Below are 24,694 nucleotides of genomic sequence, written 5' to 3' on the forward strand. Positions count from 1 at the left end.
CATGTTGGTTTTTACCCCCCAGACATTGGAATGCTGAGCACAAACTTGGATAATTATCAATGGAAACTTTATTAGAAAGGTTCTGAAACTGTGTCTTTGCAGTGAATTTTTTTCACCAACTACCTATACTGAAAGAGGGACAGAGGAACAGCCGTTTGGAAAAGGACAGGAGAAAATATAAACTTTGAGCACCCGACATTGAAGCTTTTTCCCCCTTGGGGAGGGGCGGGGGGGGCACATGGTTCTCGTCATGGGAGAATGCAGAAGCAACAAAATACACGACATAGAACTCTCTGCACTCCTGTCTCTTCCTGCCTCTATCTACACCTCCCTTTCTACTCCTGTCTTTAGGGACAGATGGATGGAGCTGTTCAATGCAGTTTCGAATAAAAAAGGTCCAGAGCAGTGCCCTCTTAATGTTTTCAGGGAAATACCATACAATACCATCTGTGCTTTGTAGTAGAGCAGACTAGTGTCTCATACTTTGGCACGCTCCCTATCTGTACCTTATCATTGATTTGATTAGGGCATCTCTGTGTTGGATCACTGCACTGACCATTACCCTCAGTATATTTGTGTTTAAAGTTAGACTTCTGAGAATTTGTGTGTGTGTGTGAGTGCATGTGTGTGTGTGTGTATGTGTGAGAGGGTAGAGAAACATGAGTTTCTGTACATCCAAGTTGTGAAATGAATCTATGACCATTTGTGTGAAAGTGTTTGTTCATACAGTATGTACTCTGTAGGGGTATGAATACAACAAAGTATAAATCATATACAGGTCAATTCAAATATGTGTATGGTTGTGCTCACCTGCCGCGGGGGCCGCTGGCGGAACTGGGGGTTTCCTCACTCTGGGTCCTGCGTAGGCTTTGTCTGTCTGACTGCAGCATCTCTGTACAAACAGGAGAGACAAAGACACACCATCGATACATCAAACTTCATTATGACCATTAGTAAAAAAAAATATATATATATACCATCCAATCTCTACAGAGTAAATCACACAAGATCAAAATTCCAAAACCCTTGCGGTCATGAAATGACTGTTACTGTTTCACAGAGACCAATTTTCACTGCTATAGAATGTGGTCTGTGACTGTATGAGTCTATAAGTTAATTCCCTCCCCTGACTGAAACCACAGCCATATAACATGCTTTTCATTATAAAACTGGGACACTCATAAGGAGTGGGGCACGGGCGGCAGTAACTAACCTCCAATAAATAAATGCAGTCTGTCTAACACTGGCTCCTGAAGCTAGACAGCTTCAATGCTTTAATGTGTTTATATATAACTCAGATCCTGCTTTAAGTAAACAGGTAGACATTGAGAAAAACAAGCATGTGTGTCTGTCCAGGGAATGCTCCTGTTTCAACTGTCTGAAAAGGCCTTGTGAGAGGCCATATCGGTCTAGTTGTGGAGAAACCATTGTGTCATACTGCTCTGAATGCATCATCTAATAACAGAGCTTGTCACAGTCTAGCTGTTGTCCGCAAATACCTCCAGAGAGAAATGAGACATACACTACATGACCAAAAGTATGTGGACACCTGCTTATCGAACATCTCATTCCAAAATGATGGTTATGAGTTGGTCCCCCATTTGCTCTATAACAGCCTCCACTCTTCTGGGATTACTTTTCACTTGATATTGGAACATTTATGCGGGGACATGCTTCCATTCAGCCACAAGAGCATTTGTGAGGTCAGGCACTGACATTGGGCGATTAGGCCTGGCTCGCAGTCGGCGTTCCAATTCATCCCAAAGGTGTTCGATCGGGTTGAGGTCAGGGCTCTGTGCAGGTCAGTCAAGTTCTTCCACACTGATCTCGACAAACCATTTCTGTATGGACCGCACTTTGTGCACGGGGGCATTGTCATGCTGAAACAGGAAAGGGCCTTCCCCAAACTGTTGCCACAAAGTTAAAAGCACAGAATCGTCTAGAATGTCATAGTATGCTGTAGCGTTAAGATGTCCCTTCCCTGGAACTAAGGGGCCAAGCCCAAACCATGAAAAACAGCCCCAGACCATTATTCCTCCTCCACCAAACTTTACAGTTGGCACTATGCATTCGGCAGGTAGCATTCTCCTGGCATCCGCCAAACCCAGATTTGTCCGTCGGACTGCCAGATGGTGAAGCGTGATTCATCACTCCAGAGAGCGCGTTTCCACTGCTCCAGAGTCCAATCGCGGCAAGCTTTACACCACTCCAGCCGACGTTTTGCATTGCGCATGGTGATCTTAGGCCATTTCATTAAGCTCCCGACGAACAGTTATTGTGCTGACGTTGCTTCCAGAGGCAACTTGGTAGTGAGTGTTGCAACCGAGGACAGACGATTTTTATGCACTACGAGCTTCAGCGCTCAGCGGTCCCATTCTGTGAGCTTGTGTGGCCTACCACTTCGCAGCTGAGCTGTTGTTGCTACTAGATGTTTCCACTTCACAATAACAGCACTTACAATTGACCGGAGAAGCAGGGCAGAAATATGTCAAACTGAGTTGTTGGAAAGGTGGCATCCTATGACAGTGCCACGTTGAAAGTCACTCACTCTTCAGTAAGGCCATTCTACTGCCAATGTTTGTCTATGGAGAGTGCATGGCTGTGTGCTCGATATTATACACCTGTCAGCAAAGGGTGTGGCTGAAATAGCCGAATCCGCTAATTTGAAGGGTGTCCACATACCTTTGTATATATAGTGTATCTATGTTTGTTTGTGTTGCCTTAGCTAACTTTCCGGAGATGGAGGTTGGAATGTGGTTAAAGGGTCGACCGTCTGCTGGTGAATACTGCTTATTGAAATCCTTGCAAAAGTCAATGTTTCAACGAGTTGAGCCAAATTGTCTTGGATTTCATGTGCTCCCCTAAAAAAACTATCCTCAGAAGCCAGCCTCCCCACCAACTCCAATAAAGTTTATTTTGTTTGCTGTTTGGCATTGGCAATATTTCCATATGGTTTAACAGCTCACAATTATTCTGAACATATATACTCTGTTGACGTTGTGTGTGCACTGGACATATAAGAGTGTATGTGTTTGTCTGTGTAAGCCTGTATATACAGTGGGGTCAGTGCCCTTATCCTCGTAAGGTGAGGTATTGAAAAGGTATTGAAAACAGAGGCGTCAATGATTTTGACCCCTACCTTTGAGATATAAAAGTATTACTTGTTAAACAAAATTTATTTTTCTAATCAATTGTATAAAATAATATAATTTCTCAACATACAGGCAACTGCCCAAATAATGGAAACACTTAAGTAAATGAGGGATACGAAGTGTATTGAAAGCAGGTGCTTCCACACATGTGGGTCCTGAGTCTTAGATGGTAAGTCCCCCATATTGAGCGGTTCTGGACCGGTTCCAACTGACATTTTGGTGTACAGTGCATTCGGAAAGTATTCAGACCCATTAATTATTTCCACATTTTGTTACGTTACAGCCTCATTCTAAAATGGATCAAATTGTTTTTTTCCCCCTCATTAATCTACACACAATACCCCATAACGACAAAGCAATAACAGGTTTTTATAAATTTTTGCCAATTTATAGTTAAAAAACCCTGAAATATCAGATATACATAAGTATTCAGACCCTTTACACAGTACTTTGTTGAAGCACCTTTGGTAGCGATTACAGCCTCAAGTCTTCTTGGGTATGATGCTACAAGCTTTGCACAACTGTATTTGGGGTGTTTCTCCCATTCTTCTCTGCAGATCCTCTCAAGCTCTGTCAGGTTGGATGGGGAGCATCGCTGCACAGCTATTTTCAGGTCTCTCCAGAGATGTTCCATCAGGTTCAAGTCCGGGCTCAGGCTGTGCCACTCAAGGACATTCAGACACTTGTCCCGAAGCCACTCCGGCGTTGTCTTGGCTGTGTGCTTAGGGTCATTGTCCTGTTGGAAGGCGAACCTTCGCCCCAGTCTGAGGTCCAGAGCGCTCAGGAGCAGGTTTTCATTAAGGGTCTCTCTGTACTTTGCTCCGTTCATCTTTCCCTTGATCCTGACTAGTCTCCCAGTCCCTGCCGCTGAAAAACATCCCCACAGCATGATGCTGCCACCACCATGCTTCACCGTAGGGATGGTGCCAGGTTTCCTCCAGACGTGACGCTTGGGATTCAGGCCAAAGAGTTCAATCTTGGTTTTATCAGACCAGAGAATCTTGCTTCTCATGGTCTGAGAGTCCTTTAGGTGCCTTTTGGCAAACTCCAAGCGTGCTGTCATGTGCCTTTATTGAGGAGTGGCTTCCATCTGGCCACTCTACCATAAAGGCCTGATTGGTGGAGTGCTGCAGAGATGGTTGTCCTTCTGGAAGGTTATACCATCTCCACAGACAAACTCTGGAGCTCTGTCAGAGTGACCATCGGGTTCTGGGTCACCTACCTGACCAAGGCCCTTCTCCCCTGATTACTCAAGTTTGGCCGGGCGGCCAGCTCTAGGAAGAGTCTTGGTGGTTCCAAACTTCTTCCATTTAAAGAATGATGGAGGCCACTGTGTTCTTGGGGACCTTCAATGCTGCAGAAATGTTTTGGTACTCTTCCCCAGATCTGTGCCTCGACACAATCCTGTCTCTGCGCTCTATGGACAAGTCCTTCGACCTCATGGCTTGGTATTTGCTCTGACATGCACTGTCAACTGTAGGACCTTATATAGACAGGTGTGTGCCTTTCCAAATCATGTCCAATCAATTGAATTTACCACAGGTGGAGTCCAATCAAGTTGTAGAAACAGCTCAAGGATGATCAATGGAAACAGGATGCACCTGAGCTCAATTTTGAGTCTCACAGCAAAGGGTCTGAATACTTTTGTAAATACAGTATTTCTGTTTTTTATTTGTAATAAATTAGCAAAAATGTCTAAAAACCTGTTTTTGCTTTGTCATTTTGGGGTATTGTGTGTAGATTGATGAGGAAAAAAATTCATCTAATCCATTTTAGAATAAGGCTGTAACGTAACAAAATGTGGGTCTGAATACTTTCCGAATGCATTGTATAAAGCACTCTGTGAACGCCATAAGGTCCCGTGCCTTATAGTGCCAGTAAGCCCCATCTGTCTGCTCTCCGCTTCCACTCTCTCAGTGGAGCCGACTTGAAGTGTCAGGTTTCAGACCACACATTTGCATTGGGAGTGACGTGTCACATTTTCGGGCCTATCCAGACAAATAATTGATTTTCTCTTCCTCTGAGCGAGTGAGCCCAGCCTGGGAGACGGCATATGAAAGGTTACAGTCCTGTGCAGGGCTTTCCAACCCTGTTCCTGGAGAACTACTGTCCTGTAGGGTTTTGCTCTAACCCTAATCTAGCGCACCCGATTCTAATACTGGTTGATAAGCTGAATCTGGTTAGTTACAACTGGGGTTGTAGTGAAAACCTACAGGAGGGTAGCACTCCAGGAACAGGGTTGGTGAGCCCTGGTCTAGCGAATCCAGTCGTTGTGGTTTCATCTCGCTGTGATATTCTCAGCCGGATTTAGAGCTCTCAACATGAAGAAATACTAAATAATTTAATAGCATTGAAACAAGACCACTTTCTCTTTGTCACAGACGACGGAATCACTTTGTGCTTAAAGCTGAAGTTGTAATGAGTCTGCACACATGTGAATGGTGTCTTTGCGCCGCTCAGTTGACATTTAGGAGAAAATTCTCTGTCATCAGTTGTATGAAATAGTGCCAATATTGTACTGTCACTAAGTATGATCGTATTTATTTACAGTTATAAGAAATTTGAAATCTTATAGTAAGTCGTTTATAATTTGATTGATACTGTATTTGGAAATAATTTCAGTCTTTCCAAGCCCTATTTGTTGAATAGGGGAAAGAAATCTTACTTTTTCATATTTTCATAATACTACATATTTGAGCTTGTGTCATCAAAAGTGAATACACCTCAGCAATTTATTTTTAAAAAAAGACTACTAGAAAGGTGAGTTCCAGACCTTTCTAAAACTACGCAACATTACCAGTTATTGTTTATGGCCATCTCATGAAATATTATTACGTTTGGGTATGTCTATTTAGGTTGAAATCTAAATGTTGCCCTATCATAAAACTCCATTATGCTTAGGGTCATGTATAAAAATGCTTGGCAGGCCATTATTCTGGCGACCATGGCTATGCCCCAATCCACAGGGCACGAGCGGAGCTGAATGGTTTGATGAGCATAAAAACTAATGTTAACCATATGCCATGGGCCACCAGATCGCAACCGAATTGAACACTTCTGGAGCCGTTCCTGAGACAGAGTTTTCACCACCATCAACAAAACACCAAATGATGGAATTCCTCATGGAAGAATGGAGTTTCATCCCTCCAATAGAGTTCAAGACACTTGCAGAATCTATGCAAAGGTTAATTGAAGCTGTTCTAGCTCGTGGTGGCCCAACACCCTATTAAGACACATTATATTGGGGTTTCCTTTATTTTGGCAGTTACATGTAGCTCAGTATTTGAATTATTTATTTTATTCAGTCATTTTTGCTTATCTTTATCAAGGGTGTCAATCATTTCAGACCCCACTGCACGTAAAGGTGAGTTCTGTCTGGTCTAAGTGTGTTTTTTTTACTGGCTGCAGCACAAAGGCCTGTTTATGGTAGCAGTGTGTGTCAGCGTGTCAAAAAAACTGCCAGGGGAAATGATTTAAAACATTAACGTAACAGAGCTGCCTTCAGAGAGAACACAGAGGGTCTTAACACACCTTCCCCCAGCAACAGGGCACACACTTGAACCTTTATACACCACCCTGCCAGAGAGCACACACTCCAGACCTTCATACATCCCCCCAAAAAACACCCCCCCAAAAAAAAGAAGAAATCTGACCTCAGAGGGCACACTCAAGACCTCTATTCACTAACAACCATCCCCAACAAACAAGACCATTAAGACCTCAGAAAGCACATACTCATTGCCTTAATACACCTCCCTTCCTCCCCCACCCTTCCCCCTGTCCCACATCCAGTGAACCCCCACCCGGGGAAAAGAGGAACCCCCCCCCCCCCCGCGTCATGGATCACAGGAGCCGAATGTCCTGCACAGCTCACAGAAACAAGACTCAATTACGCAATTCTGAGAAACAAATTACACATAAGGACTCCCAAGCATGTGTGCGAGTGTGCATGGCTGTGTGTGATGATGTCGTGCGTGTGTGAAACAGTGCTTGGAGAACACCAAAGTAACAGATCTGAATGGAACAGGCGCTGTGAAGCCTATTCATCGCTTTAAGAACAATATTAAATGTTCATGCACACACAAACACACACATTTATATATATATATATATATATATATATATATATATATATATATATATATATATATATATATATAAACACACACAAAGAGACACATTTATGAACCATATGCTCAGAGACCCAACCCTGACTTGTGCTGTGTTCATTCACTAGGAAACACTATGGCTCTGTGATTCTGTATGAAAAGGCCTGTGTGTTATTTTATACACAGATGAGAGATGCATGAACTGGGAAACTCAAGCGACCCCTATAAATCAGTTTAATGGGTTGTTAGTCATTTAAAAAACTGAAGAGGAAAGCCCAATCTTTGTCTTACAAAAGTTTGTCTGCTGTTTGGCTTTCTTTCGCCACTTGTTTGTATACGTGTAGTTAACTATCGGCAACACAAAAGGTCTGTTACTGTTACTGAAATCTAATTATGTTAGAGTGTCCACAAGTTATAGGCCTAGTGGATGTTAAGCAAGAGTATCAACTAGGCCTACATGAAAGTATGGAAAGTGGTCCAACAGACACATAGTACTCCCCAGTCTTCGAGTCCACGTTTCAAAACATGTGAAAGACTCTGCCAAAACCTGTGATAGATTGTGTGCAAACTTGCACACTAGTAACATGATGGCTCAAAATAGTCATATTCCACCACATTTGAGACTCCACCACACTTTCAAAGTAAAAACTCTTTGGCTTTTTCCAAATGAGCCCCACTTTTCGCTTGGGTGGAGTATGAAAAATAACAAATATAAGTAATCACAAACATGTCACTAAACATAATGAGTGTGAATATATACCAGAGACCAAGAGAGAGAGAAAATGCAAGAAAGCAAGACAGAGTGAAAGTGTGTGTGTGTGGGAGCATTTTGTTTGCATTAAAAAATGGTGTGTACTTTTTTGTAAGTGTTAACGTGTGTGTGTGTGAGTAGTAAGGCAGGACTCACTGTCTGTTGCTGTGCTGCCATTGGGCAAAGATCCCAGATCAACAACCAGGCCGTCCAGACAGACGTTCAGCTCGCCTCCTGCTACAACTGAGCCTTTGTTCTCTGTCTGCAAGACCAGACTGAGCTGCAGATTCTCCACTGGAGGGAAAGGGGGGATTGTGGAATGGAGGGAGGGATAGATGGAGGAGAGTGTGAAGAAAGAGAAAACGAAGGAGGGAAAGAAAATGAAGGATTAGGGAAAGCAAGAGATGATAAGATGTGCTCTATCAATTGCGTAAAGGCAAACAAAGTTATTTCTCTCTTCTTCTTACATGTTTGTATAAAGAAACATCCTGATGGAGCTTGATCTTTAATTTCTGTAGAGGATAACCCCTAATATTTTCCAACTGGAAAGACTACTTTAGTAGCATGACAGGGAATCCTGCTAACAATCCATGAACATAGGCCTACATAAAATTTTTAACAACTTTAAAAAAATAAAAGTTTATTGTCTTACTCTTGCCATCATGTGTACGCAGGGTGTCAAGCAGGTCAATGGTGGCACTCCCCAGCAACTCCTTCCTCAAGGTGTGGCAGTTCCACAACTTTAGATCTAAGTGGCTCTGAGGCGTCACATTCCTAAACAACACACAAGTCAAAATCAGCTACACAACCAAATAGGCCTACATTACACATTCATGTGGTATTACTGTACAGCGGCATAGCATTGTACTGTACAGCGGCATAGCATGGGGGGGGGGGGGGCTCACAGGGTGAGGTCCTCGTTCCACTGTAGCTCAAGGTGTCCAGTGCGTTTGCCCGTTTTCTTGGTTTCACTAGTCAGGCCATCGGCAGTCACCTCCACAAAAGAGCTGAGTCTGGAACGGGTGGGCAGCTTGGGTGACTGAGGCTTTGCTGAGACCACTGCGACAATAAAAAAAATTACAATTGATGAACATACAGTACCAGTCAAAAGTTTGGACAAACCTACTCATTCATGGGTTTTTCTTTATTTTTACTATTTTCTACATTGTAGAATAATAGTGAAAACATCAAAACTATGAAATAACACATATGGAATCATGTAGTAGCCAAAAAAAGTGTTATACAAATCAAAATATATTTTACATTTGAGATTCTTCAAAGTAGCCACCCTTTGCCTTGATGACACCTTTGCACACTCTTGGCATTCTCTCAACCAGCTTCACCTGGAATGCTTTTCCAACAGTCTTGAAGGAGTTCCCACATATGCTGAGCACTTGTTGGCTGCTTTTCCTTCACTCTGCGGTCCAACTCATCCCAAACCATCTCAATTGGGTTGAGGTCAGGTGATTGTGGAGGCCAGGTCATCTGATGCAGCACTCCATCACTCTCCTTCTTGGTCAAATAGCCCTAACCCAGCATGGAGGTGTGTTGGGTCATTGTCCTGTTGAAAAATAAATGATAGTCCCACTAAGCGCAAACCAGATGGGATGGCGTATCGCTGCAGAATGCTGTGGTAGCCATGCTGGTTAAGTGTGCCTTGAATTCTAAATAAATCACTGACAGTGTCACAAGCAAAGCACCCCCACACCATCACACCTCCTCCTCCATGCTTCACGGTGGGAACCACACATGCAGAGATCATCTGTTCACCTACTCTGCGTCTCACAAAGAAATGGTGGTTGGAACCAAAAATCTCAAATTTAGACTCATCAGACCAAAGGACAGATTTCCACCGGTCTAATGTCCATTGCTCGTGTTTCTTGGCCCAATCAAGTTTCTTTGCAGCAATTCGACCATGAAGGCCTGATTCACGCAGTCTCCTCTGAACAGTTGATGTTGAGATTTGTCTGTTACTTGAACTCTGTGATGCATTTATTTGGGCTGCAATTTCTGAGGCTGGTAACTGTAATGAACTTATCTGCAGCAGAGGTAACTCTGGGTCTTCCTTTCCTGTGGCGGTCCTCATGAGAGCCAGTTTCATCATAGCGCTTGATGGTTTTTGCGACATTCAAAGTTCTTGAAATTTTGCGGATTGACTGACCTTCATGTCTTAAAGTAATGATGGACTGTCATTTCGCTTTGCTTATTTGAGCTGTTCTTGCCATAATATGGACTTGGTCTTTTACCAAATAGGGCTATCTTCTGTATACCAACCCTACTTTGTCACAACACAACTGGTTGGCTCAAACGCATTAAGGAAAGAAATTCCACAAATTAACTTTTAACAAGGCACACCTGTTAATTGAAATGCATTCCAGGTGACTACTTCATGAAGCTGGTTGAGAGAATGCTAAGAGTGTGCAAAGCTGTCATCAAGGCAAAGGGTGGCTACTTTGAAGAATCTCAAATCTCAAATATATTTTGATTTGTTTAACACTTGTTTGTTTACTACATGATTCCATATGTGTTATTTCATAGTTTTGATGTCTTCACCATTATTCTACAATTTAGAAAATTGCCCAAATAAAGAAAAACCCTTGAATGAGTAGGTGTGTCCAAACTTTTGACTGGTACTGTATATGCAAAATACAAAAAAATACAATTTGAATGACTGTGGTACACCGAACTCTGATCAAACATTAACCTACAGTAATAAAACATACTTATTACAGCTCCTCTACATTTGTAACTGTATGGCAAGTAACTATATGGCAAGCAAACACAAAACTGCTAATATCGCCCTCTAGCTGACACATGCAAAACTGGGAGGATTTTGCCCCTTGGATTGCATGTTCCGTTAATAAATGTGTTGTTGATTGTTCCATACTACTGTGATGCTCACTTGGCCAGTGAAATGTCACAACTGTCTGGCTATCCATGTCAGAATGAACTTCGAACTTCATTAAATATCCACTAAGGAAAACATGGGTCTAATAACTGTTAGGCTACTGATGTATGTATCTTTTCAATAGACCTGAAATCTTCCAATTCTTTTAAACTGTCAAGGTGAATTAAACCTGTTTTATCTGATCTTATACGAGAGGGGGAGCGAGTGATGGGAGACATAGTAGTAGTTCATGAACAATTCACTGAGGGAAAGAGAGAGCAGAAGGGAGGGAATAAATGGCAGGGAGAGCAAATGGGAAACTGGAATAACAATGGATGATGAAATAATGTGGCAAGAGCTTGGTGTGGTTGTCAAGAGAGAAATTGTCAGACAGACACAGGGAAGATGAGTATTAGAGTAGGTTACAATAGGAGGTGATAGATGAGAGGAATTAAAAGTTTCCTATTGATTATTACCTTTCAAGGTCAACTGTGATTTTTCTGTGGTCTGGACATTGCCAGGTCTTGTCACACTGGCAGCTGCCATGACATCACAGCCCTGAGACACACACAGGCACAATCAGAGAACACACATAACTGACATGAAGGCTAACTGTAAAGTAGGCCTAAATCACACACTGCAATTCAAAACAATTGGCTATGCATTTCCCCTGTGTAACCTCCTTTCCAACACACAACGTGAACAACAACAACATACATAGTAAAATAACATGTCGCAGTGAATCCTTACAACAGACATTAATTAGCCAGCAATATCATGCCACTGCAATCTACACTACTACAGCCAAATGATCATACATTAGCTACCTAGCCATCTCACTACCTTGGAAACAACTATCTGGCACAATGACAATTGGCAGTGGATTGTATTTCCTCTGTGTATCTAGCTAGTCATAGTAGACAGTAGTAGCTCGAATAGTTTCGACTCATATGGGTGTTATCACGTCCTAAAATACACGTCCTCCGTCCAGCATAGCAAACTTCTAGCTAATAACGTTAACCCGAAAACGTGACTAACGTTAGTGTAGCCAGCAAAACCGTTAACTAGCAAATTACAGTAGCGATCACATACATCAGCGAAGAGATAGTTAGCTATTCTGATAAGGTTTGATATATCTTAGCCAATAACTTGGGTCGTGGCAGAGTCCTGTGAATCACCTTGCAATTTCATCACTGATGTCGACTATGATATGAAAGCATATAGCTAGCGGAGCGATTAGCCGTAGCTAGCTACTAGTAAACAGCGTAATCCCAACGAAAAACGATAAAACGAGAATATCGACATCTACTGCCTGTAAGAGATGCTAGTTCCAGGGTGAGACATCGCATTGTCTTCGAACTACTAGCTATCTAAACTTACATCGATTAACTGTATCTACATATCAGTAACTCAAATTGGCTCATTGTCTCCATATTGAAATACCCTGCACACAAAAACAAAACACGGAATATGGTGAGCTATTTAGATGATAGCTCCGAGTCATAGCAAACTAGCGAACAGCTTTTGTCGGCATAAGGACAATTTAATTGCCACCTTTCCTCGTAAACGTAGATATATAAATGTGTACTATTTAAGAAATGTTTTCTACAATACTATATTACTTGACATTGTTGGTAACGTATTTTGTTAATTTTACCATAAATACCTTTTTTAGCTGTGGTCCGCTGGTACAACTACTAGCTAGTTAACTTTCATTTCCGCCTGTCTGGATGACGTGGTCACGTGATTCACATTAAACGCTAGCGCATTGAATTGTGGTTCACAACATGCAAACACATGTACAGTATCTGACTGCTTTACAGCAGTTGAAACAATAGTTGGTACAAAGCTGAGGGATGGGGCTGGAGAAATGTAACCACTTTCAAATTCATAGACAGCGCTATGGATGCAAGAACTGACCATCCATGATATCAAAATTATAGTTTTAATGCTAACTAGTGTTTGTTTACATTTACTTTGTTCTGATGGGGTGCGACAGCTAACCTAAGCTCATGAGGCATTTTTATATTCTTCAAGAATCAATGGGTACATATAATTAATTATAAATTCAAAAATGTATGTAGCAACCGCTGATTGCCCCTTTAATAAACCAAAGATAACAATGCTGTTTGCTGTTTATTTAAAAGTATATTTCCCCTTACTGAGTAACAACAATTCAGTTGGAAGCTACATATTTCACACTGTGCTTAAACTCAACACGGTGTGGTTTGCCAATAGTTTTCACCCAGCAGTTAATGTTGTCTGAAAAAAGTTGGCTATGATCCATAAGCTTACAGTAAAGTTGGGTGAACCAAAACCATATGTTGATAAACAGTGAATAAGCAGTCATATCATTCATGTGTGGTTGTGTCACATCATTACAAAACCTATCCACAGATTGTTCAAATTCAAAAGCATTATGAATAGCTGTGAAGGTGTTGATTTCTTGAGTTTTTCAACAAAAACGGGAACAATTTGTCTGACCCTACAAATGGACCATTGCTGGACATAAGTCTTTCAAAGGTATCCAAAAGTGCTATATCCAATTGTGTATAAGACAGTGATCATGACAAACAGTCATCAACGGACAGTCCAGGAGGATGTTGGCCATGGTGACTCATGTAGTGGTCATGGAAATAGGTCATCACAGCCAGGGGAGGACCCAGTAGCAAGCACAGCCACACCAGCCCATTGCCATAGTTACCCTTGAAATAGTCTCCAAGGTAAACATCTACCAGGAGCTGGGACAGGGAAAGAGAGGGAGGAGTTAACATGCATGTTCACACACACACTGCATAAACACATACAGTATATACTTGATGATATTTTAGTGGCCCTCACCTCAAAAATCATCATGAGGAAGATCCATAGTCGACAGCTGTGTAAGGGCAGAGCAATGACATACTGCAAGGAACAAACAAACAAAATGTCAATACAGTGAGGGAAAAATTTGATCCCCTGATGATTTTGTACGTTTGCCCACTGACAAAGAAATGATCAGTCTATAATTTTAATGGTAGGTTTATTTGAACAGTGAGAGACAGAATAACAACAAAAAAATCCAGAAAAACGCATGTCAAAAATGTAATAAATTGATTAGCATTTTAAATGAGGAAAATAAGTATTTGACCCCCTCTTAATCAGAAAGATTTCTGGCTCCCAGGTGTCTTTTATACAGGTAACGAGCTGAGATTAGGAGCACACTCTTAAAGGGAGTGCTCCTAATCTCAGCTTGTTACCTGTATAAAAGACACCTGTACATAGAAGCTATCAATCAATCAGATTCCAAACTCTCCACCATGGCCAAGACCAAAGAGCTCTCCAAGGATGTCAGGGACAAGATTGTAGACCTACACAAGGCTGGAATGGGCTACAAGACCATCGCCAAGCAGCTTGGTGAGAAGGTGACAACAGTTGGTGCGATTATTCGCAAATGGAAGAAACACAAAATAACTGTCAATCTCCCTCGGCCTGGGGCTCCATGCAAGATCTCACCTTGTGGAGTTGCAATGATCATGAGAACGGTGAGGAATCAGCCCAGAACTACACGGGAGGATCTTGTCAATGATCTCAAGGCAGCTGGGACCATAGTCACCAAGAAAACAATTGGTAACACACTATGCCGTGAAGAACTGAAATCCTGCAGCGCCCGCAAGGTCCCCCTGCTCAAGAAAGCACATATACAGGGCCGTCTGAAGTTTGCCAATGAACATCTGAATGATTCAGAGGAGAAGTGGGTGACAGTGTTGTGGTCAGATGAGACCAAAATCAAGCTCCTTGGCATCAACTCAACTCACCGTGTTTGGAGGAGGAGGAATGCTGCCTATCACCCCAAGAACATCATCCCCACTGTCAAACATGGAGGTGGAAACATTATGCTTTGGGTGTGTTTTTCTGCTAAGGGGACAGGACAACTTCACCGCATCAAAGGGACGATGGACGGGGCCATGTACCGTCAAATCTTGGGTGAGAACCTCCTTCCCTCAGCCAGAGCATTGAACATGGGTCGTGGATGGGTATTCCAGCATGACAATGACCCAAAACACACGGCCAAAGCAACAAAGGAGTGGCTCAAGAAGAAGCACATTAAGGTCCTGGAGTGGCCTAGCCAGTCTCCAGACCTTAATCCCATAGAAAATCTGTGGAGGGAGCTGAAGGTTCGAGTTGCCAAACGTCAGCCTCGAATTCTTAATGACTTGGAGAAGATCTGCAAAGAGGAGTGGAACAAAATCCCTCCTGAGATGTGTGCAAACTTGGTGGCCAACTACAAGAAACGTCTGACCTCTGTGATTGCCAACAAGGGTTTTGCCACCAAGTACTAAGTCATGTTTTGCAGAGGGGTCAAATACTTATTTCCCTCATTAAAATGCAAATCAATTTATAAAATTTTTGACATGCGTTTTTCTGGATTTTTTGTTTGTTATTCTGTCTCTCACTGTTCAAATAAACATACCATTACAATTATAGACTGATCATGTCTTTGTCAGTGGGCAAACTTACAAAATCGGATCAAATACTTTTTTCCCTCACTGTACATAACCCATTACCATGGATTGTCTCATAGTAGCATGGGGGACAGCTTTAAACAGTTAGCAACTAATCATTATTTCGCACATGATAACTGAACTGATTGTACTCACTCATCTACACCATAATAATAATAATAATAATAATAATACTAATACTACTAATAATAATAACAACCAGTCCTACCTCGCAAAGGGCAGCTGACATCAGGAAGACCAGCAAATCTGCTTGCTTTTTTGACACCCTCTTTTTCAGTAGTGGTGTATACAAGTGTCTTTATGTAAGAGAAAAAGAGACAGAGATAGAGAGGGATAAAGAGTGATAGAAGTTAGTTGTACATACACAGTACAATATCTCTTCTGAGAGAGAATGGAAAAGTCTATTTAGGTGTCAGGAGTCACTACCTGTAGCGCCACTTATGAAGAGGAATATTCCAATTCCCCAAAAAACATTTCAGTGTTTTAGCATTCCTGCGGATTAAAATATGAATCTATTACACATGTGATTACACATCTGTTACTCTATTACACATAAACACATACAAGTGGACCATCCAAAATGAAAGATTAGGATATAACTGACCACCAATCCCCATAGAAATGGCGGTCTCCAAAGCACAACAGTTCAGCACAGAAGTTTAGGAAGGAGTGAGAAAACAGGAAGGAGAATATCAGCCACAGGAAGTGGTTGGGAGCCTGTAAAGGAAATTGGACCGCTTTATTGACACGGTTATTGTTTGACACCACCAGAACATACTAATAATGCTCCACTACCCTAAAACACAAACACACTTACCACAAGCCCCATCAAGTGCTCCACCCTGGTAGTGATGTCCATATTCTAGAGAAAAGGAAAAGTAACAGAGGAAATAATGTGATATTATTATATCATTACATTTTTGATGAAAAGGGGATATTGCTTTCACTCACAGAGAAGGAGTTTTCTGATCTCTGGAAGATGGGTTCAATCCACTGATAGGAAAACAAAGGCACACACGGAATAGAATTACAATGGGTAACCTAAAGATAAAGCTTTTTCAAATAAATCCTAGATAGATGGATAGACTTGCAAACAGAATTTAATACCAAACCTAAAAGTTGAAACATATCACCTGCTGCACGATTCCCACAATAATTTGAGTAAGGACCACCTGAAAGTAAAGGCCCAAAATAAGATGGTGGATAATCAATGCATATTAACATATAACACAATAATTACACGGGATAGGTATTGTGTGGGTGAGGTTTTATCTCACCATTTCTATCATCGTCTTACAAAGGACATTGATACGGACCCTTGGTGTGAAGGGGAAGTCTCGCTGGTAGCATAAAGTGGGCGCCAGGAGGAAGTAGTAAAGGTCTGACAGAGAGCACAGTCAATGTCATTAACTGTCTATGTGTTCTTAGTCTACAACTAGACAGGCAGACATTGTGCACAAGCCATTATGTGTAAGAAAGAATGACGTTCTCACCTTTAATAGTTAGGTGTTCTATATGTTCTTTTGTCTCATGTAATACACACTTGTCTGTTCCTGGAAAACAGATACAGATGTTCACCACACCAGAAATCCAAACAGCAAAGTAATTATCTTCAGCATCAGCAGCAATTACAATCAGTGATAACTGCAGGAAATCAACCAGCGGTAACTGCAGCCACTAAAAACAAAAAAACAAACCGGTTCCCACTGACATACCTGGAGATGGAACAGACCCCTGACGATACCAATTGTTGGTTTCTTGGTAAGAATAAAGCTTGAGACCAAGAACGGTGTAGGTCCAGAGTGAGAAATACGCTCCCCCTGATGGGCAGATAGTGAAACAGTTTGACCAGACAGGGCGAGTCATCATCTCAAGTTGAGGTGCAAATCCACACAAAGCTATATATGATATATTACAATGGAGCCATAAGCTAAATATGATATATTCCAATGGTGCCATAACAACCTGGAATTTCAGGTACAGGTCAATATCTGTGCAGATCATACTTGCGGTATTTACCTGTTGATATTGAAGTATCATATAGAATGATGACAGCAGGAAAAAGTGTCAATAATCCCAGGTTCCCCAGGTGTAAACAGTGCCCTGCACTGGGGGATAGTGTTCCCTAGAATCAACACACACATATCAACCTTTGTGAGACAGTTCACATAGCCGAGCCTCTCCTATTTGAAAAGCCGGGGTAGAATTGTCTCACCTTATCCAGACACCTCTCAAGTAGCAGAGCAGCAATAGCAAATATATTGGCAGCTGCAAAGGTGAGAGAAGCATGAAGGATGAGTGAGTTTCTTACTCAAATTCATTAACAGTATATCCTTGTGTAGTTGGTTAAGCTGACAATAGTGCAGTGATGACAAAGCCTCACCCAGTATCATGTTTACAGATGGCCAGTTATAATTGTCCTCCATAAGGTGCTCCAAGACTTTCCTCAAGTCAATCAAGAAGCCATGTCTGTTCAAAAGAGGGTATGTCAGAGAAAAAAGAAAACACATTAATTGCTAATCAAGTGTGTGTGTGTGTGTGTGTGTGTCTGTGTGTGTACTCACTGTATAAAGTTATCCAGGAACAGGTGAGCATGGGTCAAGATCTGAAAAAACAACAACACACAAAATACAACAATATTGGTCTCTTCTCTTTCCCTGCATTGCTTATAGAGCATGACTCACCAGAAGGATAATGATCCAGTTGAGAATCCCTCTATAGTTTGTGAAGCGGCTGTCAGAGCTCAGTAAGGAATCCTGGACACTGTGACAGCTGCAGTGACAAAATAAAGTCAACATGTTATTCAGTCAATAACAATTAAATCATGGGAATATCTGGAGACTTATAGATATAGGTTTAATATTAATGTGTACCAGAACATATCCATGTCACGGTTTCGGCCGAGGCTGCCTCTCTCCCTTGTTCGGGCAGGCTTCGGCGTTCGTCGTCTCCGGAATTCTAGCTGCCACCGATTTATGTTTTCATGTTCGTTTGCTTTTGTCTGTTTGTGTCACACCTGTTTCTGTTTTACGTGATTAGTGTCCTATAAGTTTCTCGTTGTGTTTGTCTTGTGTTGTGTGTGATTGTTTTCGTCAGTGTTGTGTTTGCTCGGTTGAGCATATTTCTCTCCACTGCGCTGGAGCTCGTTTGCACTTGTTTCGTGCACTACTTATTTTGTCGCACCTGTTTGTGCGCATTTTGCCTACACGCCTTGGGCGTAGTTTAGCTGTTGGGCTTTGTTGCCCTGTTGCCTGTGTTTGGGTCGGAATACAGCTTTTGGAACCTACCGTCTGCGTCCTGCATCTGATTTCCTACACCACACCTACACACGCCCTGACAGAATCACACACCACCCATGGAATCAGCAGGAGCAGAAGCAGCCCAGACAAGACTGGAAGCCCAGGTTCGGGATCAGCAGGAGCAACTCCTGCAGATGGGGAACGCCCTGCAGGAGGTTATTTCCACACTCCGAGGCTGGGGTTCGCCTCCACCACCGCCCGCCCAGCCAGCACCATCGGCCAGCCCGCCCGTTCCAGCACCGGAACATCGAGGAGTCCGTCTATCTCTCCCGAGGGCTTACGACGGGACAGCGGCTGGGTGTCAGGGGTTCTTGCTCCAGGTCGAGCTGTACCTGGCCACAGTCCATCCGGCACCTTCAGGGCATGAGAGCGTGTCCGCCCTAATCTCCTGCCTGGCCGGTAAAGCGTTGGAGTGGGCCAACGCGGAGTGGAGGAAGATCGACGCCACGACCATTACCTACACCGAGTTCTCCCGCCGCTTTAGGGCGGTGTTCGACCATCCCCCGGAGGGGAAAGCGGCGGGGGAGCGTCTGGTCTTCCTTAGGCAGGGGAGGAGGAGTGCCCAGGAATTCGCACTCGAATTCCGTACTCTAGCGGCAGATGCAGGGTGGAATGATCGGGCCCTCATCGATCTCTACCGATGTAGCCTCAGAGAGGACGTCCGTCGGGAGCTGGCCTGTCGGGACGCCAGTCTCACTTTCGACCAGCTGGTCGACATGTCAATTAGGTTGGATAACCTATTGGCTACCCGCGGACGTCCTGAGGGGGGTCCGTCCATTCCATCCTCCAGCGCACCCGAGCCGTGTCCTATGGAGCTCGGGGGCGCTGGCGCTAGAGGTAGGAGGAGTCGGCAGAGTGGGGGGTCCATCCACTGCACCAACTGTGGTCGGGGAGGACACACCGCGGCTAGGTGCTGGGGATGGCCTCCTCGGGGAGATGACGACAGGTCCCGCACTGGGGATTCCCTCCAGGTGAGTAGGCGCCCCACTCACCCAGAGCTCACTGTTGCCCATTTTTGTATGCCTGTGTGTTTTCCGCAGGTGGCACCTCATTCCCAGTGTAAGGCGCTGGTAGATTCAGGCGCGGCTGGGAATTTCATTGATAAGAAGTTTTGTTTAGAGTTAGGGTTTCCCCTTCTCCCTGTGGAAGTTCCTTTTCCCGTTCACGCCCTAGATAGTCGTCCGTTGGGTACGGGCTTAATCAGGGAGGTCACGGCGCCACTTAGGATGTGTGCGCAGGGGAGTCATCAGGAGATAATACAACTGTTTCTGATTGACTCTCCTGCGTATCCGGTGGTGCTGGGCATGCCCTGGTTAAGTACCCATAACCCCGTTATTTCGTGGCAGGAGAGGGCTCTGAAGGAGTGGTCTGCTCAGTGTGTGGGTAGATGTTTGGGCGTTTCCTTAGGGGCTACCTCGGTGGAAAGTCCAAACCAGGTGCCCGCATTGCACATTCCACCTGAGTATGGGGATCTGGCTATCGCGTTTAGTAAGGCGAGGGCGACGCGATTGCCACCCCATAGGCAGGGGGATTGTGCGATAGACCTTCAGGCAGGAGCTGCGCTCCCACGGAGTCATGTGTATCCTCTGTCTCAGGAGGAGAAGAAAGCTATGGAGGTTTACATAGACGAATCACTGAGACAAGGATACATACGGCCGTCCACTTCCCCCGCGTCCTCGAGTTTCTTTTTCGTGAAGAAGAAGGATGGGGGGTTGCGTCCGTGCATCGACTACCGTGGTCTCAATCAGATTACGGTGAAGTATAGTTATCCACTCCCGCTGATTGCGACCATGACTGAGTCGTTGCATGGGGCGCGTTTCTTCACGAAATTAGATCTCAGGAGCGCGTACAACTTGGTGCGCATCAGGAAGGATGATGAATGGAAAACAGCCTTTAGTACCACCTCGGGCCATTACGAGTATCTCGTCATGCCATACGGGTTGATGAATGCTCCGTCAGTTTTCCAATCATTCGTGGATGAGATCTTCAGGGACATGCAGGGACAGGGAGTGGTGGTGTACATAGATGACATCCTCGTGTACTCACCTACCCGTGTCGAGCATGTGGCCCTGGTGCGCAGAGTGTTGCGGAGGCTGGTGGAGCACGACCTGTATGTGAAGGCAGAGAAGTGTCTGTTTTTCCAGGAGTCGATTTCCTTCTTGGGGTATCAGTTGTCTGCGTCAGGGGTGAAGATGGAGGTAGACCGAGTGTCAGCCGTGAGTAATTGGCAAACACCAACCACTGTGAAAGAGGTGCAGCAGTTTTTGGGGTTTGCGAATTACTACCGGAGGTTTATCCGGGGTTTTGGGCAGGTGGCAGCTCCCATCACGTCTCTCTTAAAGGGGGGCCCGGTGCGTCTGCAGTGGTCAGTCGAGGCGGACAGGGCTTTTAAGAAGCTGAAGGACCTGTTCACCTCGGCTCCGGTGCTGGCGCATCCGGATCCCTCTTTACCATTTCAGGTAGAGGTGGACGCGTCTGAAGCCGGTATTGGCGCCGTGCTGTCCCAACGGTCAGGCGCGCCACCTAAACTCCGCCCCGTTGCCTTCTATTCCAAGAAGCTCAGCCCGGCGGAGCGAAATTATGACGTAGGGGACAGGGAGCTGTTAGCTGTGGTCCAAGCCCTTAAGGTGTGGAGGCACTGGCTTGAGGGGGCTCAACACCCTTTCCTCATTTTGACGGACCACCGTAACCTGGAGTACATCCGGGCAGCGAGGAGGCTGAACCCTCGACAGGCTAGATGGAGTATGTTTTTGACCCGTTTCTCTTTTAAGATCACCTACATCCCTGGGTCACAAAACGGTAAGGCAGATGCACTGTCTCGGCGGTATGACGGGGAGGAGAGGTCCGTGGAGCCCACTCCCATACTGCCGGAGTCGTGTCTAGTGGCACCGGTGGTGTGGGAGCTCGATTCTGAGCTCGAGCGGGCATTACGCACCGACCCTAGTCCACCACAATGCCCGGAGGGTCGGAAGTATGTTCCGCTCGAGTGTCGGGATCGATTGATCTATTGGGCTCACACGTCACCCTCCTCTGGACATCCGGGTATCGGCCGGACAGTGCACTGTCTTAGTGCCAAATATTGGTGGCCTACGTTGGCCAGGGATGTGAGGGTTTATGTTTCCTCCTGCTCGGTGTGCGCCCAGTGTAAGGCGCCTAGACATCTGCCTAGGGGTAAGTTACTACCCCTGCCCGTTCCACAACGACCATGGTCCCACCTCTCGGTGGATTTTATAACTGACCTTCCCCTCTCTCAAGGGAATACTACACTCCTGGTCGTTGTGGATCGGTTCTCTAAGGCCTGTCGTTTGCTCCCCATGCCGGGTCTTCCTACTGCCCTACAAACCGCCGAAGCACTATTCACTCATGTGTTCCGGCACTACGGGGTGCCCGAGGACATTGTGGCTGACCGGGGTCCCCAATTCACCTCCAGAGTCTGGAGAGCTTTTATGGAGCGGTTGGGGGTCTCGGTGAGTCTCACCTCGGGTTACCACCCGGAGAGTAATGGGCAGGTGGAACGCGTAAACCAGGATGTGGGCAGGTTTCTCAGAACATACTGCCGGGACCGGCCGGAGGAGTGGGCGAGATATGTGCCCTGGGCTGAGATGGCACAGAACTCTCTTCGCCACTCCTCCACCCAACTAACCCCTTTTCAGTGTGTTTTAGGGTACCAGCCGGTTCTGGCACCATGGCATGAGAGCCAGATCGAGGCCCCCGCTGTGGATGAGTGGGTGCGGCGCTCGGAGGAGACGTGGAACGCTGCACACGTCCATCTGCAGCGTGCCATACGTCGACAGAAGACGAGCGCCGACCTACACCGCAGTGAGGGGCCTGTGTACGCACCTGGAGATCGAGTCTGGCTCTCTGCCAGAAACCTGCCCCTCCGCCTGCCCTGTCGGAAACTGGGTCGGCGGTTTGTAGGGCCATTTAAAGTCCTGAGAAGGTTGAACGAGGTTTGTTATAGATTACAGTTGCCAGTGGAGTATAAATGTATTAACCCCTCGTTCCATGTGTCCCTTCTCAGGCCGGTGGTAGCAGGCCCGCTCCAAGAACATGAGATCTTGGAGACCCCCCCGCCCCCGTTGGACATCGAGGGGGCACCGGCGTACACCGTGAGATCCATCTTGGATTCTAGACGTCGGAGAGGGGGTCTTCAGTATCTAGTGGAGTGGGAGGGGTACGGTCCGGAGGAGCGGTGCTGGGTGCCGAGGAGAGACATCTTGGACCCGTCGCTCCTGACGGAATTCCATCGGGGGTATCCGACGCGCCCTGCGCCGCGGCCTCCGGGTCGTCCCCAAGGCCGGAGTCGGCGCGCGTCTGGAGCCGCGCGTCAAGGGGGGGGTACTGTCACGGTTTCGGCCGAGGCTGCCTCTCTCCCTTGTTCGGGCAGGCTTCGGCGTTCGTCGTCTCCGGAATTCTAGCTGCCACCGATTTATGTTTTCATGTTCGTTTGCTTTTGTCTGTTTGTGTCACACCTGTTTCTGTTTTACGTGATTAGTGTCCTATAAGTTTCTCGTTGTGTTTGTCTTGTGTTGTGTGTGATTGTTTTCGTCAGTGTTGTGTTTGCTCGGTTGAGCATATTTCTCTCCACTGCGCTGGAGCTCGTTTGCACTTGTTTCGTGCACTACTTATTTTGTCGCACCTGTTTGTGCGCATTTTGCCTACACGCCTTGGGCGTAGTTTAGCTGTTGGGCTTTGTTGCCCTGTTGCCTGTGTTTGGGTCGGAATACAGCTTTTGGAACCTACCGTCTGCGTCCTGCATCTGATTTCCTACACCACACCTACACACGCCCTGACAATCCATGTCTGGATGTGGTTCAGTGGGAGGATCAGAGCTGGAATTGCCATAGTTCTGGCATGTCTCTTCCACTTCAAGTGAAGAAGAGGAGCAGGCACAGGCCTCGGGTTCTGCTGCAGCCATCTCAGCCACTTTGTTGATGGTGTGTCATCAGTACATCAGACAAAGTTGAAAAGGCACATCAAGATATTCACATCAACTTCTCTATCTGAAACAAAAAGCAGAGATTGTCTTGTTGCAACTTGCAAGCATCGCTATAATCTTAATAAATGTAAAAATGACAAAAGTAGTAAAAAAACTAATGTAAATTAATTTCACTGTCAAGGCAAGGAAGCAATTTGCATAGTGAATTATTAGGCTTTTAGATAAATTGCCCATGAGCCACCCCTACCCTGTAGATTACGAGGCAGCATTAAATGAACGGAACATTAAATGAACGGAACATTGCTGCTCCTTGTCTCTGTCGCAACATTGTGTATTTGGTGTATTTATGACTGAGATCATGCAATAATAGTCGGTTCTGACCTGACATCAATTGCCTCGAATTGATGATCTTTCTGCAAAGAAATGTGGGGAAAATATTGGCAATCATTTGAACATGAATATCTTCTCATCACACGTCTCAATTTTTCTGAATGTTCACGATGCACTCCGTTAGCGTGCAAGTCATCATGGTGCTGATGGTACAGAATGTCGGGACCAATGATTTATATACACACTAGATGACAGATAGGGGGCGCTGTGTTGAAGCCAGCGTGCCTCCATCTTGGCACTCCCCCACCGTTGAAAAAAATATTTTGGAAGCTATAGAAATGCATTTATTTTATTACATACTTACATACTTTGAAATTATATTATGTGAGCTAAACAGAAACCTATTTTTTATTTATTTTTAATCCTTAAAGTACTTTTTTTTTTTGATTACTAATGTTTCGGTCCCCACTACAACAAAAAAAAATACTTTGATACATATAATTTTGTCCTTGAAACATTTAAAGATAGACTCAGCGAAATGACATTGCCACCAGCAGCACCACAGATATTGAGATAAGCAAGATGCAAGACTTCACTCTCACACGGTCACACACAGTATCTGCACATGAGCACGGGTTTGCTTCACGCTGTTAGAGCGTGGTAGCCATGGGACCAAAACAGCGTAGAAGTTGAGCCTCCATTCACTCCATTCCAGCCATTAC

General features: G+C 44.8%; 2 protein-coding genes and 1 pseudogene across 5 annotated transcripts in view; all 3 read right to left on the bottom strand.

Annotated features, from left to right (window-relative positions):
- Positions 1–12,630, bottom strand: part of LOC311135173 (NEDD4-like E3 ubiquitin-protein ligase WWP2) — a 45,994-nt gene extending 33,364 nt beyond the window's left edge. For both annotated transcript variants that reach the window (XM_084169096.1, XM_084169095.1), the window contains exons 1-6: positions 12,566–12,630; positions 11,376–11,457; positions 8,918–9,071; positions 8,665–8,786; positions 8,169–8,306; positions 811–892 (exon numbers count right to left, since the gene is read on the bottom strand). In XM_084169096.1, the coding sequence (XP_084025222.1) occupies positions 811–892; positions 8,169–8,306; positions 8,665–8,786; positions 8,918–9,071; positions 11,376–11,445 (566 nt within the window). In that variant the 5' untranslated portion in view covers positions 11,446–11,457; positions 12,566–12,630. The remainder of the gene's footprint in view (positions 1–810; positions 893–8,168; positions 8,307–8,664; positions 8,787–8,917; positions 9,072–11,375; positions 11,458–12,565) is intronic.
- The window catches only part of LOC311135343 (vacuolar protein sorting-associated protein 4A-like), a 569,660-nt pseudogene that overhangs the window by 146,720 nt on the left and 398,246 nt on the right, over positions 1–24,694 (bottom strand). The gene's annotated exons all lie outside the window — the stretch shown is intronic.
- On the bottom strand, positions 13,024–23,621 carry LOC311135182 (diacylglycerol O-acyltransferase 1-like; the record flags this gene model as incomplete). 2 transcript variants are annotated; one of them, XM_084169110.1, is made up of 17 exons in its annotated part: positions 13,024–13,640; positions 13,741–13,803; positions 15,613–15,700; positions 15,831–15,896; positions 16,009–16,121; positions 16,222–16,266; positions 16,356–16,397; positions 16,538–16,576; positions 16,682–16,785; positions 16,898–16,957; positions 17,120–17,224; positions 17,424–17,529; positions 17,620–17,672; positions 17,788–17,873; positions 17,969–18,009; positions 18,089–18,176; positions 23,482–23,621. In XM_084169110.1, the coding sequence occupies 17 exons, from the start codon at positions 23,619–23,621 to the stop codon at positions 13,464–13,466; spliced, it is 1,416 nt and encodes a 471-aa protein (XP_084025236.1). In that variant the 3' UTR covers positions 13,024–13,463. The 2 variants fall into 2 exon arrangements, with proteins under 2 accessions (XP_084025236.1, XP_084025235.1); XM_084169109.1 differs by lacking the exon at positions 23,482–23,621 and adding an exon at positions 18,278–18,727.

The sequence above is a fragment of the Coregonus lavaretus genome (assembly GCF_964263955.1).
Source record: "Coregonus lavaretus genome assembly, chromosome: 9".
Taxonomy (NCBI): Eukaryota; Metazoa; Chordata; class Actinopteri; order Salmoniformes; family Salmonidae; genus Coregonus; species Coregonus lavaretus.